The 15,396-nt window shown below is 44.1% G+C and overlaps 1 protein-coding gene across 1 annotated transcript in view; it reads left to right on the forward strand.

The window, feature by feature from the left end:
- Positions 1-612: 612 nt before the first annotated feature.
- The window catches only part of GRB7 (growth factor receptor bound protein 7), a 297,736-nt gene continuing 282,952 nt past the window's right edge, over positions 613-15,396 (forward strand). Inside the window, exon 1 of the mRNA XM_082271983.1 lies at positions 613-982. Coding sequence (XP_082128109.1) covers positions 812-982 — 171 coding nt within the window. The 5' untranslated portion in view covers positions 613-811. The remainder of the gene's footprint in view (positions 983-15,396) is intronic.

A 15,396-nucleotide genomic window follows, 5' to 3' on the forward strand; every position in this document is an offset into this window, starting at 1 on the left:
ACAGTGTCACACGATCGCGCAATTTTCAGTTAAAATAACACAGTGCCAAATCGCTAAAAATGGCCTGGTCAAGGGGGTAAACCTTCTGGAGGTCAAGTGCTTAAAGAACAAGTGAAAAGTAACAACAGTGAGTGAACGCTACCAGGAACTTGGCGCCGTCGCCAATTTCACGTAACCGCACGTTCTCTAGCTAAGCTTTAACAAAATCATTAGATAAGACCCAGATCTGTAAAGTCTGAAGATAGCAGTCTGGCAAGATTAGTTCTTACGCAGCATTTTGTACTGCTCACAGTTAAAGGGAGTGCAAAGCAATCGAGCAGCGAAAGGGTTAATTAAAAGGAATCGAGAGGGGGGGGGGGGAAACCGGTGCTAGCAAGAGCTTACAATCTAAGCTGATCTCTGCAGCAGACGTTAGGGCCAAGCTATTGCGAAGGGCAGGGAGCCTGTCCACGTGGGGAGCAGAATATTTTGGACTGCCTGGACTCTGTCTGCTATCACTATGTGTGTGATTTGTGTCAACAACTGAGACTCGTCGTCACTGCAAAGTCCCTGGCGTATGCAGGCAGAACAAGGGGGGAGATAGGACGCTGTCAGATTGCTGGGTGCAGCAACTGGGGGTGGGGGGGGTAACCTCTATTGCCGGTTGACGCTTGGATACAGTGTCTGGAACCTCTAGGGCTTAATGACACGGCGACTTATTCCTCCCGTAGTCACGAGTTGACAAAGGCATGGAAAGCAAATATTCCGAAGCTTAATCTTTTTTTAATTTACTTGGCTGGCAGAGTGGTGGTGGAGTGGTGCAGAGTACCCCATGTTTTTGGGCGAGGAGAGGAGGACTTCTCACCCTGCTGGGTGGCAAAAAAACAGGAGGTTTTGTTGGAGGAATGTCCTGGAGCAGTTATTGTGTTGTTTTCAGGGAAGAAATGGAAAGAAGAGAGTCCAAAACGAGAAGAGGGTTTGCGAGCTGCTCATTGAGAATAAGGTAAGCGGCTGAACGGCATACGCAGCTGGGACCCCACGGGTTGCTGGGAACAATTTTTCGGAGGCTGTCTGCATCTCCGGCTGCCATATTGCCGCTGTGTAAATAAGACGGCCATGTGGTAATAGGCAGTTGGGTGCGGGGCTGCTTTAACCTGTATGTGGCCTTTGATCTGACAGGTTCGGTTGTTTTCAAGGGGCCCATTGATGAAAAAATGACGATGCAAAATTAAAAAAAAAAAAAAAAAACGTTTCGGATCTAGTTGCCAAACTGTCATATGTGTGTTGAAGAGAATAACTTTCTCTATCTGGCCCTTGTTTCATATAAATCAGCAGATGGTTATCATTCAGCTTTTTCATGGTCACCTGCACAAGCCAGATGTTCTGTGGAGGTGCCAAATTATTTATTACAGGTATTTAAAGCACTGACAACCATAATAATTATTAGAAATGTATTTGCTTGGATAAGAAAAAAGAAAAAAAAATGAATCCTGCTCCTTCAAATCTTCTCATAAATAGAGTCAAAAATGATAATTTTCTAACAAAATTCTACTTTTACAGCTGTACATTCACATCAGTCCCTGCCCTCAAGGAGCTTACAATCTATAGTCCATAGAACATTTTAGGGCCAATTTAGACAGGAGCCAATTAACCTACCAGCACTTTTTGGTGTGTGGGAGGAAACCCATGCAAGCACAGGGTGAACATGCAAACTCCATGCAGATGGTCTCTTGATTCAAACTGGAGACTAGAGTTGGGCTTAACAACCCCCTGTTAGTTTCGCCCCAGAACTCCCGAACATGTAAAAAGTTCAGACCCCAGCCGTGAACCCTAGTAAACTCTATGGGACCCGAACTTGAAAAATCAAAAGTCCCCATTTTGAAGGCTTATATGCAGGTTATTGGCCATAAAAAGGGTATAGGGGCCTGAGGACTGCCCTGGGGGACATGTATCAATGCATTTTTTTTTTTAAAAAAGAGTGTTTTTACAGGAGCAGTGATTTTAATGATGCTTAAAGTGAAACAATAACAATGAAAATTTCCTTTAAATATAGAGCCCGGGGAGTCCCCTTAGTCTGCCTGTAAATTGGCGCATCTGTACCATGTATAGAACCTGCTGCAGCAAAACTGACATTTAAAAGAAAAAAAAAAAAGGCATTTCAATTGCTGGCAATACAATACCATTGCGTCAATAGAAAAATTTTATAAAAAAAAAAAAACAGCATGGGGGTCCCCAATCCAAAATCGGGTGTTTGCCAAATTTGCTTGGCTCTAACTGCACACCAAATTCTACTGGAGACCCTAGTTCCACAATTTAGAAGTACCACTCATCAAACCACTGTGCTGCTGGGTTAATTTGTCTTGGTTGGCCATGGACATATGTGAATGGTATTTGAGCAAATTCAAGAAGATTTTTACCCTGTTTGTGTAAAAAAAATCAATATCTATAAAAGGACACCTACCTAGCCAGGGACCCAGGCCAATTCTACAACATCTTTGGGTCCCCAGTTCCAGCAGGTTAACTGTGGGAAGCCAGCTGTGTCTCCTTTTGGATTCACAGCCAGCTTCCCTCTGCGCATGTGCTGTGCTTTGTGAAAGGTCCAGTAGTCTTCTTGAAACTTATGACGTGTCCCAGAAGGTTGTGGATGGGAGAGAACTTCTGGTGGAATTGCTTAAGCGATCTGACTGGGAATGGGAGCAGATACCTGTCAAAAGCAGGTATCCACTAACCCCAAAGCCCCCAAACCCCCCCCCCCCCCCCCCAGAATCAAGTTCCAATGGAAGAAGAGGTGGGGTTGCAGGGCATAAAGCTGAACTTTGTGCTTTAGGGTGAAGTTCTACTTTCAGGCTTCATAAATGTAGTTATGGTCTTGATATCCCCCCTCACCTAAAAGCTTAGCAGGGATGCTGAATGTCTGGATCTTTCAAATGTGTCTTTATATGTAGAATGAAATCTGCATAGCCAAAACCCTTTTTTATTTAATTTTGGATAGAATCAAAAATAGAGAAAAACTCTCTATTTTGTTAATGCTCATCAGGGGAGATTGCCATTCAAGTTGCAACATCCCCATCTTAGCCAATTGTCACTGGGACAGGTGTTTCTTTTTGAAAGATTTCTCTCACCTCTTGCTCTGGTGATAACTCTAAAATGTTGGATTCCCTCTCACTTTCTGTCTTTTCTATTTTGAAGTTTTGTCTTTGGATACACTTTATAAAGGCCATATCACCAGCTATAAAAATTGCAGGATGCATTCTGATGTCATATCCATAATGGTGGCACTCAGCAGCAGTCTCTGGGCTTTGGGATGTCCACACAAGGATGGCTTTTACAAGTAAAGTTAAAGGCACCTACTGTATAACCTTATGGGAAGTTTTTTGTTGAAATTAATGGTCACAGGGTCTCTTTCGGACAGCAATAACATACCTAAAATATGTATCCACTAAAATTATGTTAAGAACAAAATGATGGGAGGCGGCATAGCAGAGGGTTACTGGCAGTAGACTAAAGTCCTGCCCAGAGGCATGCGGAAAGTCCTGCTATATCAGGTTGCAGGGCATCATGGGAAAATTAATATAGTTACATAGAACTATGACGGCAGAAAAAAGACTGAGTGGTCCATTGAGTCTTGCCTCATATATATATACACACACACACACACACACACACACACACACACACAGAGTTGTGCTCAAAGGTTTGCATACCCTGGTTCCCACATCTGTGGCTTTTTACATTGCAATTTGTGTCTGTGTATAAAAAGTCAATGTGTTTGTTAGCTTTCATGTGGATGCACTGAGCTGCCTAGATACTGAGCCATGGGTAGCAGGAAAGAACTGTCAAAAGACCTGTGTAATAAGGTAATGGACAGCACTTCAATCACTTACAAATGGAAAATTCTGGGATCTTTTGATAGCAAGCCAAAGTCAGGTAGACCAACAAAGATTGCAGCCACAACTGTCAGAAGAATTGTTTGGGATACAAAGAAAAACCCACAGGTAGCCTCAGTAGAAATACAGGCTGCTCTGGAAAAAGACAGCCTGGTTGTGTCAAAGAGCACAATACGCGATACTTGAACAAAAAAACAGCTGCATGGTCTAGTTGCCAGAAAGAAGCTTTTACTGCACCAATGTTACAATATGCCGACAACACCTTGACATGTCTCAAAGCTTTTGGCACACTAATCTGGAGTGACAAGACCAAAAAAGAGTTTTATGGTCACAACCATAAGTGCTATATTTGGAGAAGGATCAAGAAGGCCTATAACAACAAGAATACCATTCCCACTGTGAAGCATAGTGGTGGCTCACTGATGTTTTGGGGGTGTATGAGCGCTAAAAGCATGGGTAATCTTGTGAAAATTGATGGGGAGATGAACGGAGCATGTTATCAGAAAATACTGACAGACAGTTTGCATTCTTCTGCTTGAAAGCTGTGCATGGGACACTCTTGGACTTTCCAACATGACAATGACTCTATGCACCAGGCCAAGTTGACCTTCCAGTGGTAACAGCAGATAAAGGTGAAGGTTCTGGAGTGGCCAACACAGTGTACTGTTCATGGAAGACGACCAAAGACTTTCCATGACCTGGAGGCATTTTGCCAAGATGAATGGGCAGCTATACCACCTGCAAGAAATTAAGGCCTCATAGACCACTATTACAAAAGACTGCACTCTGTCATTGATGCTTAAGGGGGCAATACACAGTATTAGGGACTAAGGGTTTGCAGACTTTAAACAGGTGGCATTAAATTTGCTTGGTTGTTGCCAAGTTTGGTTTTATGATTGTGCTATTCTGTTATGACCTACAGTTGAATATGAATCCCATAAGACATAAAAGAAATGTGTTTTGTCTACTCACTCTTTACAAATGGTACATAGTATTACAAATTCTCCAAGGGTATGCACACTTTTAACCACAACTGTGTATATATACCTTTCCTGGCCACTTTATTAGGTACACCTGTTCAATTACTTGGTAACACATATTGCTAATCAGCCAACCACATGGCAGCAACTCAAAGATGTGGTGAAGATGACTTGCTGAAGTTTAAACAGGGCATCAGAATGGGGACGAAAGTAGATTTAAGTGATTTGGAACGTAGCATGGTTGTTGGTGCCAGATGGGCTGGTCTGAGTAATTCAAAAACTGATTATCTGATCTACTGGGATTTTCAAGCACAGCCATCTCTAGATTTTACAGAGAATGGTCCAAAAAAGAGAAAATATCCAGTGAGCTGAAGTTGTGTGGAGGAAAATACCTTGTTGATGTCAGAGGAGAATGGGCAGACTGGTTCAAGAGGCCAGAAAGGCAACAGTAACTCAAATAACCACTCGTTACAACCAAGGTATGCAGAATACCATCTCTGAACGCACAACACATTGAACCTTGAAGCAGATGGGCTACAGCAGCAGAAGACCACACCAGGTGCCACTCCTGTCAGTCAAGAACAGGAAACTGAGGATAAAATTCCCACAGGCTCACCAAAATTGGACAATAGAAGGTTGGAAATACGTTGCCTGGTCTGATAAGTCTCAATTTTAGCTGCTACATTCAGATGGTAGGGTCAGAATTTTGGGTAATCATCATGAAAGCATGGATCCATCCTGCCGTGTATCCACAGTTCAGGCTGGGGGTGGTGTAATGGTGTGCGGGATATTTTCTTGGCATACTTTGGGCCCCTTAGTACCAACTTAGCATTGTTTAAATGCCACGGCCTACCTGAGTATTGTTGATGATCATGTCTATCCCTTTATGACTGCAGTGTACCCATCTTCTGATAGGGAGAATGCAGAAAGGAAGTGCCAGCTAAGTGTAGTATCCCAGTTAGGTTTTAATTGTAAAGGATTAAAAAACAAGAAGTATAAAATACAAATGCTTATCTGTTGTTGATATCTGTTGATATGAGGTGAGTCCTGCTAAGCCCATTCTGCAGGACCGCTGTCAAATGTTCCAGCTGCTGGGCAGGGAGATAGCTGACTCAGAAACCTGGAGGAGCCCCTGGAAGCCTGGCTGACCAGCGTGAAACGCACAGCAGAAGCGATGTCACCGAAAGGATCGAAAGAACCAGTTGAGAAAGGGAAACAAAGCTACGCGCTTGGAGCATTTGGCTCCTTCTACAGGCCTAATATGGCATTACCATAGGTGGCTATTTAACCTCCTCCCACCTGGCCACTGCACACATACGGGCGCTTCCTCCTTCTTAGTGGACGTTCCTGAACGTCCTTCAGAAGTAGGGAGATCGAGCGGCCGCACGATCCCGGTGTGCCTGTGTCCCCCAGACACATCGCAACACTGCTCGGCAGGAGGGCTCTGTGATTAGCCCTCCTAATCACATGATTGGACACAGCTGTCATGTAATGTAAACACAGCCATTGTAACGGCGATTGGCTCTGCTTCTCCTCACACAGAGCCTGTCAGTGAGGAGAAGGAGAGCGGATCTGTGCCGCCAGCCAGGAATCAGTGAGTTTACAGCACTTTTACTGCTGTTTACTCACTGATCACCCAGCTAGTGTCCCCAACACAGTAAAAACACATGTCACACATCTGTCCCAGTAAAATAATCTGTCCCAGTGAACATCTGCCACATCTGTCCGTGAGATCATCTGCCACATCTGTCCCTGATCATCTGGCACATCTGTCCATGATCATCTGCCACGTCTGTCTGTGATCTTCTGCCACGTCTGTCTGTGATCATCTGCCACATCTGTCCATGCTCATCTGGCACATCTGTCCATGATAAGCTGGTGCACATCATCTGCCATGTCTGTTTGTGATCATCTGCCACGTCTGTCTGTGATCATCTGATTCTGCACATCTGTCCATGATCATCTGGCGTACATCATCTGCCACGTCTGTCTGTGGTCATATGCCACGTCTGTCTGTGATCTTCTGCCACGTCTGTCCGTGATCATCTGCCACATCTGTCGGTGCCCATCTGGCACATCTGTCCATGATCATCTGGTGCACATCATCTGCCATGTCTGTTTGTGATCATCTGCCACATCTGTCTGTGATCATCTGATTCTGCACATATGTCCATGATCATCTGGCATACATCATATGCCACGTCTGTCTGTGATCATATGCCACGTCTGTCTGTGATCATCTGCCACATCTGTCCATGATCATCTGGCGCACATCATCTGCTACATCTGTCTGGGATCATCTGGCGCACATCATCTGCTGCATCTGTAAGTGATCATCTGCCACATCGGTCTGTGATCATCTGGCGCACATCATGTGCCCACATCTGTCAGTGATCATTTTCCACATCTGTCTGTAATAATCTGGAGCACATAATCTCCCGCATCTGTAATCGTCAGCCACATCTGTCTGTCTAGCCATCAGCCACATCTGTCTGTAACCATCAGCCACATCTGTCTGTAACCATCAGCCACATCTGTCTGCAACCATCTGCCACATCTGTCTGTAACCATCAGCCACATCTGTCATCTGCCACATCTGTCCCAGTGAACATCTGCCACATGAGTCCCAGTAAACATCTGCCACATCTGTCCCAGTAAACATCTGCCACATCTGTCCCAGTGAACATCTGCCACATCCCAGTGATCAACACCCGTCACACATCTGTCCCAGGAATCCTCTGCGCACATCTGTCCACATGGCTAAAAACATATCCAGGGCCTTCAAAATGTGATAGGTACTCAGGAAATGAAATGTGTAATTTATGCCCCTAGAACACCTGGCGGTGCTACATGGACGTTGGGCCTCCGTATGTGGCCAGGCTGTGGAAAAGTCTCACATATGTGGTATGGCCATACTCGGGACGAGTAGCAGAATGTATTTTGTGGTGTAATTTTTGTTAAGTACATGCTATGTGTTAGAAATATCTTATAAATTGACAACGTTATGAAAAAAAAAATAAGTTTTCATTTTCTTTCCACATTTTCCAAAAACTTGTGGAAAAAAATGACACGTTCAAAAGACTCATTATACCCGTAGAATATACATTGGGGTGTTTTCGTTCCAAAATGAGGTAATTCTATTGTCCTGGTGCTCCAGGGTCTTCAAAAATGTGATAGGTATTTAGGAAATAAAATGTGTAACTTATGCCTTTAGAACCCCTGATGGTGCTACTTGGATGTTGGGCCTCTGTATGTGGCCAGGCTCTGGAAAAATCTCACACATATGGTATTGCCATACTCGGGAGGAGTAGCAGAATATATTTTGGGGTATAATTGCACGTTTATGCCACGTGTAAGAAATAACTTGTTAATATGACAATTTTGGGGGGAAAAAAATTCTATATTACCTAAACTATTGTGGGCAAAAAAATGCAACTTCAAAAAAACTCACTAAGCCTCTTACTAAATACCTTGGACTGTCCTCTTTTAAAAAAGGGGTTATTTGGGGGGGTATTTGTACTGTCCTGACATTTTAGGGCCTCAAGAAATGAGATAGGTAGTCAGTACATCAGGATTGATCAATTTTCAATGATATGTAGCCTAGCTTGTAGGCTCTATAACTTTCACACAAACCTATTATACACTTATCAGGATTTTTTTTTACCAAGGACATGTAGCAGAATACATTCTAGCCTAAATTTATGACGAAATTAGATTTCATTGGATTTCTTTTAAAACAGAATGTAGAAAATATATATTTTTTTTATTTTTCGCTCTTTTTTTTCGCTTATATCACACAAAAAAAAAAAAACAGTGGTGAATAAATACCACCAAAAGAAAGTTCTATTTGTGTGAATAAAATGATTAAAATGTAATTTGGGTACAATGTAGCATGGCTGAGTAATTGTCATTCAAAGTGCGAGAGCACTGAAAGCTGAAAATTGGTTTGGGAAGGAAAGGGGGGGGGGGGGGAGTGCCCAGTATTGAGGTAGTTAAAGGGTTGGCTGGATCCGTGGCTGGAGGACTACAATGACCAGTGGCTCCAGCATTTAGGAATTATCAGGATATAACAAAACTACTGTGGATAAATAGATATAAGGATAGTCAATTCAAAAGAATCACACAATTATACCATGATGTTCATGCTATCAAAAAATAATGATAAAATAAGCTTGCATAATAGCAGGTAAAATTCAAAATATTAAAAAAAAAAAAAAGTTTAAATATACTTAAACATACAAAAATCAAAATATAAATAAACATGAGGTAATAAATGCCAGGAATTATAAAAACTCATGTAGTCATAAAATCAAAAAATTAGACAATACATAACAAATGCAGATAGGAGGGGAAGGAAGGGGGGCAACACATCAATGTAACATGACTACAGATGCCAACTTATGTATGTAACTATGCTACTATGCATAAAAGGACAAACAGCCAATGGGTACTTACTATGAGGATGACATTTCATGGCTAGACCCCCCAAAAAGGTAATGGTTCTGAATTCCATAAATGAAGGTCCGCTGTAAAATAATTGGTATGATAAGATGAGTCAGATAAGTGATAACTAAATATGTATATAAGGGAATAATAATATACTAATAAGTGGACAACATTAGATATCTGATGGAGAGGCCTGAAACATTTTATACCAGTGTGTGAACCTCATTTATAGAATTCTGGACTATTACGGGGGGGTCTAGTCTTAAAATTTCATCCTCATAGTAGGTACCCTTTGGCTGTTTGTCCTTTTTTGTATTCACATATGCATATCAGCATAGTTACATATATATGTAAAAGTTGGCATCTGTGGTCATGTTACATTGATGTGTTGCCCCCCTTCCTTCCCCTTCTCTATACATTTTTTATATATTGTCTAATGTTTTTATTATAGGACTACATGATTGTTTTTATAATTCCTGGCATGTATTACCTCATGTTTATTTTTATTTCGTTTTTTTATTTAGTTTTTTTGTATATTTCTTTTGTAACAGAACTGCGACCCCACAATGTGTTTGTGTGCTTCCGTCAGTATACGACTTCCTACAGTCTTGAACATAGATATTCCAGCCACCCTACATACAAAACTAGCCTGAACTTAGCTTGTACATATCTGAAAACAACTAACTCCTTTATTAAACAAGAAACAGACTTTTTATACACTTGAGAAGCATGTCAGTCACTACATGAACAATGACCCGAATATTTACCCGAAACATCTTACAATGGTTAGATAACAAGGTACAGCTGACTCATGGCTAATCCCATCTAGACAAGGTTATCATTAACATGCTAATTAACTCAGCGCACTTAAACCAGCCTGGAAGACCAGACTGCCGGCACCAAGTCTAATACAAAATACAAAATTACACATTGTAAACACATTGTAAACACAGAGTAAATCAGCATAATTACGATGTGTGGAAGACAGGTGGTGGAGCTAATGATATTCGCAGCTGCTAGGAGTCTGACTGTGTGAAGCATAATTGGCAATAGGCAGCTAGGTCTAGAGTCCCAGAGTCTTCATATATTCTTTGAGATATATTGTTGAGAAATATTACTGTCCCATTCGAGTTATCCAAACCATATTCTCAGTGTCCATTATTTTCTTGGCCACCCTGTGCCCATAATAGACACAGGGTGACTTACACATACTAGGGCCTAGGGAGCTGAGACAGGGATTTCCCAATCTCTCTAAGGTAATCTGGGTTCCACAGGCCCCCCAACGAAATTGACTCCTGTCACATCTTTAATTTTATTTTTTATTCATTTGTATTTTGAGTTTCATCTGCTAATATGGCAAACGTATTTCATCATTATTGTTTGATAGCGTGAACATCTTGTTTTAATTGTGTGATTGTTTTGAACTGGATATCCCTATATCCAATTATCCAGAGTAGTTTTTTTATTCCCGATAATTCGGGTTTTTTTTTCAGAAATGGTGGGCGTTGTAGTCTCCCAGCTGCGGATCCAGCCTATCCTTTAAATAGCCACCTATGGTAATGCCATCTTAGGCCGGTAGAAGGAACCAAATTCTCCAAACGCATAGCCTTGTTTCCCTTTCTCATCTGGTTCCTCCCATCCTTCCGGAGACGTCACTTCCGCTGTGCGTTTCACACTGGTCAGCCTGACTTCCAGGGGCTCCTTAAGGTTCCTGAGTCAGCTATTTCCCTGCCCAGCAGCTGGAACATATGACAGCAGTCCTGCAGGACAGGCTTGGGAGGACTCATATCCACAGATATCAGCAACATTTGTACTATATACTTCTTGTTTTTTAATCCTTTACTATTAAAACCTAACTAGGATACTACACTTAGCTGGCGCTTCCTTTTCTGCTTTCTCTCTTTCAGTCCACTCAAAGCCGGTCACAACTCTAAGGTTAGCAGCCGCAGGTGGTCCTGCATTTTTCTTTATTGCACCCGCAATCACTAGGGACTAGAGACATTCAGTAAATTATCTTTCACCATGATTATTGGTAGATATTTACAAACATTGCTGACTGGACTAGATATACATAAAAACTCTGAGCGCCAGTATCTCTATTCCTTTCCTTACCCATCTTCTGGTGGCTACTTCCGGCAGGATAATGCACCATGTCGCAAAGCTCGATTCATCTCATCACTGGTTTCTTGAACATGACAATGATTTAAATTTACTCAATGGTCTCCATAGTCACCAGATCTCAATCCAATAGAGAACCTTTGGGATGTGGTGGAACGGGAGATTCAAATCATGGATGTGCAGCCAACAAATCTGCAGTAACTGTGTGATGCTTTCATGCCAAAAGGGACTGACAATCTCTGAGGAATGTTTCCAACACCTTGTTGAATCTATGCCACGAAGAATTCAGGAAGTTTTGAAGGAAAAAGGGGGTCCAATCCAGTATTAGCAAGGTGTACCTCATAAAGTGGCAGGCCACTTTATGAGGTACACCTTGCTAGTACCGGGTACTGTCTTAATTCTTCGTGGCATAGATTTAACACTGACTGGAAAATTTTGCAATTCATTTGGAAATCAAGGTCCCAGAGTCTGGAGGAAGAGTGGAGATGCACAGAATCCAAGTTACATGAGGTCCAGTGTGGCATTTCCACAGTCAGTGATCATTTGGGGAACCATGTCATCTGCTGGTGTTGGTCCACTGTGTTTTATCAAGTCCAAAGTCAGTGCAGCCGTCTACCAGGAAATTCTAGAACACTTCATGCTTCTCTCTGCTGACCAACTTTATGGAGATTCTGATTTCTATTTCCAGCAGGACTAGGCACCTGTCCACACTGCCAAAAGTACCAATACCTGGTTTAATGATCATGGTATCACTGTGCTTGATTGGCCAGCAAACTCACCAGACCCAACCATGCAGGCCACTTTTAAAAGCAACCTGGGCTTCCATAACACCTCAGCAGTGCCAAAGGGTGATCGACTCCATGCCACGCCACATTGATGCAGTAATTCATGCAAAAGGAGCCCCAACCAAGTATTGAATGCATACTATACTGTACATGGACGTACTTTTCAGTAATCCAACATTTCTGTATTAAAAATCCTCTTTTTTTTTTTTTATTGGTCTTATGCAGGACTTTTTTTCTCAGAGAATAGGTGTAGGAACTCACCCTTCCCGGCCACCTCTCCACCCCCAGAAAGATGTAAAGCAGTGCCAAATAATCTGCGCATTGCACAAGAGGCACAGAGTACCGCTCTCAGTATTGCATAACAAACAGGGCTCAGGAGTGTATTTGTATCACAAAGGGCAAAGAAAAATATCAGCATAATGAGCAGTACTTAGATATCCACTCCCAAAGTACCCATCTATTGCTTACCTCTGCACACCTCTTTCTTTCACTTCTGCATCCCTGTCCACAGCTCACTTATGCCTCCCATGTTTACAGCTCACCTTTTCTCTCCCCAGTCCATAGCTCCCCTCCTTCCCCTGTCAACACCGCCCCTCTTCTCCCCCAGTCCACAGCTCCCCTCTTCCCCCCCAGTCCACAGCTCCCCTCTTCTCACCCAGTCCACAGTTCCCCTCTTCTCTCCCAGTCCACAGCTCCCCTCTTCTCCCCCAGTCCACAGCTCCCCTCTTCTCCCCCAGTCCACAGCTCCCCTCTTCTCCCCCAGTCCACAGCTCCCCTCCTCTCTCCCAGGCCATAGCTCCCCTCTTCTCCCCGAGGCCACAGCTACCCTCTTCTCCCCCGGTCCACAGCTCCCTCTTCTCCCCCAATCCACAGCTCCCCTCTTCTCTCCCAGTCCACAGCTCCCCTCTTCTCCCCCAGTCCACAACTCCCCTCTTCTCCCCAATTTACAGCTCCCCTCTTCTCCCCAATCCACAGCCTCCATCTTCTCCCCCAGTCTGCAACCCCCCTCTTCTCCTTTAATCCAAAGCTTTCATCTTCTCCCCCAGTCCACAGCTCACCTCTTCTCCCCCAAACCACAGCTCCCCTCTTCTCCCCAGTCCACAGCTCCCCTCTTCTCCTCCAATCCACAGCTCCCCTCTTCTCCCCCAATCCACAGCACCCTTCTTCTCCCCCAGTCCACCAGCTCCCCTCTTCTCCCCAATCCACAGCTCCCTTCTTCTCCCTCAATCCACAGCTTTCATCTTCTCCCCCAATCCACAGTTTTCATCTTCTCCCCTAGTCCACAGCTCCCCTCTTTTCCCCCAATCCACAGCTCCCATCTTCTCCCCCAGTCCAACAGTTCCCCTCTTCTCCCCCAGTCTACAGCTTCCCTCTTCTCCCCCAATTCACAGCTCCCCTCTTCTCCCCCAATCCACAGCTTCCCTCTTCTCCCCCAGTCCACAGCTCCCCTCTTCTCTCCCAGTCTTCATATCCCCTCTTCTTTCCCAATCCACAGCTTGCATCTTCTGCCCAATCCACAGCTCCCCTCTTCTCCCCCAGTCTATAGCTCCCTTCTTCTCCCCCAATCCAAAGCTTTCATCTTCTCCCCCAATCTAAAGCTTTCAGCTTCTCCCCCAGTCCACAGCTCCCCTCTTCACCCCCAGTCCACAGCTCCCTTCTCCCCCAGCCCACGGCTCCCCTCCTCTCCCCCAGTCTATAGCCCCCCTCTTCTCCCCCAATCCAAAGCTTTCATCTTCTCTCCCAGTCCACAGCTCCCCTCTTCTCCCCAAATCCACAGCTCCCCTCTTCTGCCCCAATCCACAGCTCCCCTCTTCTTCCCCAATTCGCAGCTCCCCTCTTCTTCCCCAATCCACAGCTTCCCTCTTCTCCCCCAATCCACAGCTCCCCTCTTCTCCCCCCAGTCCAACAGCTCCCCTCCCCCCCCCAGTCCAACAGCTCCCCTCTTCCCCCCCAGTTGTAACGCTCCTGCGTTTCTTATATGGTGTGGATTTTCAGCTGCAGAAATAGTTCCACGTCAGTTGTCATGTAAGAGATATGCTGAGATACCATTCCCAACCTCAATGACTCATCATGTGTGGAAGGTCTTATTTCAGCCAGTAAATACACACAATTAGCAAGCTGGTTCCTAGAGTGACTTTATATATGTGGTAACACAATGATGAAGGTTTGAGAGATAGGTTGAGTGGAGGTGGTAGGTGATAGACACTTGAAGGTGAGACAGTAGCAGATGGATGCAGGAAGGTTTAACAATGTTGTATGATAGCAGATGATAGAATAGCAGGTGGACATACAAAAGAGATCAACCCAGTGCAGAAAAGTAGCAGTAGTCTCAAGAGCTAGCAATCTAGTTTATGCAGATGTGATAAACAGTCTCTACTATGCAGAGCTAGATAGTGTAAGCTTAGTATAAGTTTATAGAGGATTCCCCTGCGGGGTACTTAGCACTATTAGCGATACAGCCGAAGGGTGGTTCAGGAAAGGCGGATGATCCAGTAGCGGGATACAGGGATCAGCGCGGCGAGGTTCCGTCAGCGAGGTAAGCTTGCAAGCATGGAAGCTTCAAGCAAGGTTAGCATCCAGGTAAAAGTGTTTGAACGAACACATGTGAGTGAGAGCCGACGCCTTAAATAGCCATCTAGTCCGGCGCTGAGTGATGACAGCTCCAGTCTTAAAGGTGTATGCGCACCTTTCCAAAAGTAAATGGTAGGGCGCATACACTTGTGGAAAGTGTAATTTAGGGTACCAAAGGTACCGGAACATTACAATACCCCCCCTTTAAGGCCTGCTCCTGAAGGCCTCTGGAGCTGGTTTGTCTGGGTATCTCGCATGAAAATTGCGGATTAATCTAGGGGCATGTATGTCAGAGGTTTTTAGCCAGGTGTCGTCTTGGGGCCCATAGTTCTTCCATCTAACCAAGTACTGAAGTCTTCTTCTGTAGATACGAGAATCCAGAATCTCTTTTATCTCGTATTCTTCTCCACCTTCAACTTGTACAGGAGGGGGAGGTGGAATATTAGGCCTTATTCCTTGGTCCGGAACATGGGGTTTTAGTAGCGACACATGGAAAATGGGATGGATTTTTAGGTCCATTGGCAATGTAAGCTGCACTGCAGCTGTTCCAATAAGTTTCTTGATTGGGAAAGGTCCCAAGAACAGAGGTCCAAGCTTTTTGCTAGGGATCTTCAGTCTCAAGTTTTTTGT

Source organism: Pelophylax lessonae (assembly GCF_965119305.1).
Source record: "Pelophylax lessonae genome assembly, chromosome: 11".
NCBI lineage: Eukaryota > Metazoa > Chordata > Amphibia > Anura > Ranidae > Pelophylax > Pelophylax lessonae.